The following is a 5,622-nucleotide window of genomic DNA, read 5'->3' as shown; positions in this document are numbered from 1 at the left end:
ATTGGCTACCAACAAGCTCAGATATATTGGCAGACCACCGTATAAAATTAAATCATAAGTTCAGAGCTAAACTTTATGATTGAACGTGAAATGAAACTAATTTGCTTTAGCAGAAAAAATATGATAAATTAAAAAGTACAACAAATATTTGCTCAGCCTCCATGGCCGGGGAGCGCCCCTAGCCGGGGGTTCGGGGAAATTGTTCCCATTGCCTCCCTCAAATCCGACCCTGGATATACCCCATATGACCGTATAAGCTTTAATAAGTAATGCGGGTTGCTTTGGTTTTTAGACTCACGTGAAAAAATTCTATGGAGGAAAAAATATGTTCACACATAAAAAAAAAACAAAGGGATGTAAACTAACCGATTTTTCGATACGCCACCCTGGAAAGTACCCTCGCTAATGGAAACTTTAGCAACGAAATGAACTGCTGAAAACAGTGTGAACATTTTGTGGTGTGACAAAATTATTTTCCTGTGAGTCTAATTGGTGGCAAAATGTGCAATATTGAAAACAAAAAATAAAAATAGATTGTAACTATTAAAATTTCAAAAGCTAGTGTCAACAAAGTCCGTATTTGTGTAGTATAAGAACATCGAATATCGATGCTCTGGGGCATTTCACCCCTTTGCTGTGGGGCATAATATCCATGCAGTTGTAACTGTTTGACCTTTTGTCTCGCTTTTCAACATTCGACCTTTTGCCCCCCTTGTCATCATTCGACCTTTTGAACCTTCGACCTTTTGTCCTTCTTTCAACCCTTTTTTCATTCCACGTTGTTTCATTCGACATTTTGTTTTTCATCCTTTTTATCATAAAATCGCTCTTTTGGAAAAATAATGCAAAATTCAAAATGGACGAATTTTGGCTTTAAATGTGAATGATTGTCCATAACAATTATGTAATGTTTCATGCAAATCGGAGAAGATCGAGCTATTTGGTCTGCTGTATACTTATGTAGGAAAGGGCGGATAGCACCATGGGTGGATAAATTTTTATCAAAATAATACTATCTTTGCTATTTAAATTATCAAAAAGTAACTTCACAATCCTGTTCACACACTTTAATCATAAACCAACTCAGTGCATAAACTTGAACAATTGTTCGTTCATTCTGCCGGCCATGTGGAGCGGAATTTTACCGTCCTTGTTCTTTGCCGAAAGATCCGCTCCATTCTTCACCAACAATTCCACCAATTCCCATTCGTATTCCTTGAATGCATAGTGCAAAGCAGTGTTTCCATCTTCATCAGTGCTATCGATCCGTGCTCCATGGTCCAGTAGCAGTTGAACCGAACCCACATTATGGCCGTACCACCTTGCTGTCCTAAATCTATGTGCCAGCGTAAGCAGCGCATTTCGTCCCGCTTGATTACGAATTTCCAAATCAACTCCCTTCTTGAGCAACTGTCGTACTAAATGGGCGTTTGATTCTTCCATATAGCTGAACAAACCAACGATCGGCGTGTAGCCATACTCATCCTGATAGTTGTAGTTCAGGTCGTAGTCGAATTCTAGAAACCTGCCCGTTATAAAAATATGTGCACTGCTACAAGCCTTGCAGAACAATCGAGAGGCTTCCTCTCGGGACTTCTTGTAGACCGAGTCAAATATGAGCTTAGTCGTTTCAGGGTTTTTCTCCAGAAAGGGTTGATACCCACAACTGAAAAAGTCCCGGTTCAAGTACATAAATGGATCCAGGCACTTGTGAGCGTGCTCCTTGAAAAATGGTCGCTTGTGCAGGAGAGACAGTAGTTCCGTTGACATGCAGGTATTTTTATACCGCAGATGGCGGTCGAGAGCTGATTCGCCTGCATTGTTGACTACTTCCAAATTAACGTTGTACTTTCTCAGGACGTCTAGGACTAAGCAGCTACCAGTAAAAAAGACAACAGATTCACCATTATTCGTCAACTGATTGACGTTTGCGCCGAATTCGATAACTTTTTCCAAAAGGACAATCAAGTTCTTCTGATCAATTCCAAGCGAAAAAACCTTATGCAGTAAGGAGTATCCTTCGAAGTTGGTCCGATGCACAAGAGATCGTCCTTCTGGGTGCTTCTCAGTGATAAGATTGAGCATTTCAATGCTTCGAACATAATGAATCGCATGATTTCCCTCATTATCGATAACATCCATGTCACATCCGGCTTCAAGTAGATTGCCAAACAGTGTTGCATTGTCTTTATCGACGGCATAGTGAAGAAGAGTGATGTCATTTATGCCTTTAATGACGCTCAACGATTGCGACGGATCCTTTGCTTGGATGGAAAATTCATCAAATTGCAAGTTCAAATTTTGAAATGCCAGTTGAAGATCTGAAAATCGAAGGCAATTAGTTTACATAAGTAAATGTTCATCAAATATGCGTACCATGACCAGGATAGAGTTTCGGTTCTATCTTTTTACCCTCGGTAATGTCCGTTGCGAACACAGGAAAATGTGTTGCCAACAAATCGCCATGCGTTTCATAGAAATCAGAACTGTGCCATTTGCTCAGCACCACGTCTTCTCTCAGTTTGTCTAAATTGCTCAAGAAAAATCCTGCATGGTTTTCCAGAACAAAAATAGTTGACTCTGTGCGTTTATTGTAAAGTGCTTCACCTAGACAGCCATAGCCTCTGTCGGTTTCAAAATACTGCTTCACCTCCGGATTCCGTTCATACATTTCACTCAAAATATCAAGCATTCCCAGACGAATGCATTCATGCAACACTGTTATTTCACCGTAAATTTTTATACCCAACAGATTGGGATTCCTTCGAATCTCTTCCCGGCAATATTCCAAAGCCATTTTCCTGCACAAAAGGCAAACCAATATGCTAACATTTTCCCATTGGTAGGATAAATCCAGTTTGAAGTTCACGATGTATGCTTCTATTTTCTCCTGCATCGAACCCTTTCTCAGATACGTCAAACTCGAAAGATTGTTGAGATCTTTATTTTCAATACGGAAAATGTTGTTGAATGCCTCTGTCTCCGTTTCGTTGTAGTACTTTTGCCTGTAGCTTATCATTTTCATCATCACAAAATCCATCATTTCCGAATTGTTCTTTTGCATTAGAATCAAAAATGCATTCATTTGATGGGGGTTCCTCTGGGTACAATCGAAGTCATCGAAATGTTTCGTCAGTAACCAACGGATCGTGTCTTTTTTAAGAGATGAGCATGCTGGCAACAGAGGGTTATGATCTGAAAGGTTGAGATCTGCTCCTAGTTCGAACAAGCGGGTTATGATATAGTTTCTCCCGCAAGAAGCTGCCGTTTCGATGAACGTGTCGTGGGAACCGTTCGATTCTGAATAGTTCCACGAAAGAAAGCCATTTGGAACAAGTGTTCGCACTAATCGGAAAACTTCAAGACGATTGTTTTCATTTGGATGAAGAACGGCAACTTCTTCACCTGCAATAGGGCTCATTAGCACAACGAATATGGCCTCCTTCAAATCACTGGATTTTGGTGCCCCTTGCTCTAACAGTTTGCAATTCCTACATTGCTCTTCGTCAATCGCTATGAGGTTAACATTCCTCAGCCAAATTCTATCAAGTGCATCCCACTGGTGCTTCAGCACCAAATAATCTCTGATTTTATCGAAATCCGCTTGATACGCTGCCAGCAATGCATCCACCAGTGATCGACTATTTTTTTTAATTGCTCGATGAAGTTCCGTCCCATCCATTATTGGCAGATATATATTTCGTGCGACATCTGCTCCATCTTCACATTCGTCCATTTGCAATGGATGCAGTTCGTCTTCTGCGAACTCATCAAACAGTCCAAATCCAAAATTTAATTCCTCTGGCTCCATGATTTCGCTGGCTGGTCTTCCAGTGCTTGGTGAATAACTTTCTTCCTGCTCCAGCCTGAACGTTTAACTAAATCGAACCAGCGCTTCAAATCATGTTTATAAAGCTTCCATCATCGCTCTATTTCACAACCTTGCATTCCTTTATTACAGTACCTACGGAATATAGAAGCAAACAGGTAGGTCCACTATCACCACTATCAACAGTTTTCGTAAAATTGCGCTTGCACGAGATTGAGCAATGATGTTTCAGACTCCAAAATCAAGGAAAACATGTCAGAAGGGTATAACTCGAAACGTTAACAATGACTTTGAACGTTGATTTCTCTTGAATGAACTCACACCCACGGAATCTGACTACACTAGCTCATAGAACAAACATTTCTCTGTCACATGATTTAGTTAGATTGAGTGGGTGTGTAGTCATTCATAAGAAACCGACGATCCAAGTCATTGTTTACGTTTCGAGTTAGACCCTTCTGACATGCTTCCCCTGAAATTATTGTTGTCCGACCTACCCTGCGAAGAAGTGAGAAAATTGAATCTGTCAAATTTTCATGTATTGCTTAAAATGGAGCATACCCATTGGCGTGGCTAATGGGGGTGCCAAGGGAGCCAGGCCCCCTTAAGAATTAGTTAGGCCCCTTCCAGAATGTTTGGTGTTTTCTTTTTGACTCGCCGGTGTTTTGTCAAGCTTGTCAAGTTCGAAGTTACTAAATAACAGCGATTAATTAAACTGGACCACAAGCAACGTTTTTTTTTAAAGTCCTTAAGTTCACCAGTTTTCTTCTGTTATGGACTAGAAGAAACAGTTTTGAGAAATTATGCTATATCAATACTTAATAGATGGCATAATAAGCCGTCTTCAGGCTCTAAAAATTGGCCATGAGCCCAGGGTATTTTTTCATCTTCTGGGAGCTTCGTAAAACTTCAAAGACTTCTAAGAAGTTCAGGGAACATCGCAGAAATTGAAGAAATTTAGTAGAAATTATGGCCAATCGGCACAGAGAAGCAGATGAAAATCCACGCCAATGCGCCCCCTTTCGAAGCTTTTCCAGCAAATTCTATTTTGTTTACAAACAAGACTAATATGTGAAAGATATAAACGGAGTAAGCCACAAAAACATCGATGAACGTCGATTAAATTTTTTAGGTACAGTGAGTTACTCGCGAGTTACTCGCTGCAAAAAAGTAACTCAGAGCAAAGCTGTCTCACCCCTTGTTTGCCTTCCTCTCAAGAAAAGGATTTTTTTCTTTTCTTGGTGCTGGCGTTCTGCCTTCCGGAGGATGCACGCGAATGAGGTGTCAGGCAAAAATTCGGTGCAAATGAAAAACTTCGCATGTGATTCAAAATGTTGTGTTCGGTTGTAAAAACAACGCGGAAGATTTTTTCGATTACCGCGAGTGAACAAACCGGTGCTCTTTCGAATGCAGAATTTGGTGAGATCGATCTGATTATAAATCAATCATAAATGCATATTTCCATTAGAAATACTCAGAGGGAGAGATGGGCGGAGAAAGCAAAATACAATTCAGCAGCAGAGATTTGTACCTAAATAATCTTGCAACCTTTGCTAGAAGCTACATGGATAGAAATCTCCTTATACCTTTTGGCAGAAATATAAATATAAAATGTATAAGTCAACTAATAAGCAGACGCCTTGCTAAAAGTTAATGAAGATCATGTGTCAAATGAAATATATAAGTGGTCACACATACCTTTTGTGCATTCTTATAGGACCTATGTGGTTTGTCTTATGGAATGTATAAGGCTGATGTTTTGGCAAAAATGTATAAGTGAAACACATTAATAA

At 40.0% G+C, this 5,622-nt stretch overlaps 1 protein-coding gene across 1 annotated transcript; it reads right to left on the bottom strand.

Annotated features, from left to right (window-relative positions):
* Positions 1 to 1,044: 1,044 nt before the first annotated feature.
* On the bottom strand, positions 1,045 to 3,843 carry LOC135714997 (uncharacterized). Its single transcript, XM_065238402.1, has 2 exons — positions 2,377 to 3,843; positions 1,045 to 2,321 (listed from the first exon to the last, which is right to left on the bottom strand). Exons 1-2 carry the CDS (start codon positions 3,809 to 3,811, stop codon positions 1,084 to 1,086), a joined length of 2,673 nt encoding a protein of 890 aa, XP_065094474.1. The 5' UTR covers positions 3,812 to 3,843; the 3' UTR covers positions 1,045 to 1,083.
* Positions 3,844 to 5,622: the final 1,779 nt, after the last annotated feature.

Source organism: Ochlerotatus camptorhynchus, unplaced genomic scaffold (genome assembly GCF_037179485.1).
Source record: "Ochlerotatus camptorhynchus isolate MF236.1 unplaced genomic scaffold, CSIRO-AGI_Acam_v1.1 ptg000777l, whole genome shotgun sequence".
Taxonomy (NCBI): Eukaryota; Metazoa; Arthropoda; class Insecta; order Diptera; family Culicidae; genus Ochlerotatus; species Ochlerotatus camptorhynchus.
Note: the sequence above shows the minus strand (reverse complement) of the source record. Positions and strands in the feature narration are given on the sequence as shown.

Coding starts and splice junctions, on each gene's coding strand:
- LOC135714997 (XM_065238402.1), bottom strand. CDS start 3,811: ATGGAGCCAGAGGAATTAAATTTTGGATTTGGACTGTTTGATGAGTTC. Junction 2,322..2,376: donor GAAACTCTATCCTGGTCATG/GTACGCATATTT, acceptor TTCGATTTTCAG/ATCTTCAACTGGCATTTCAA.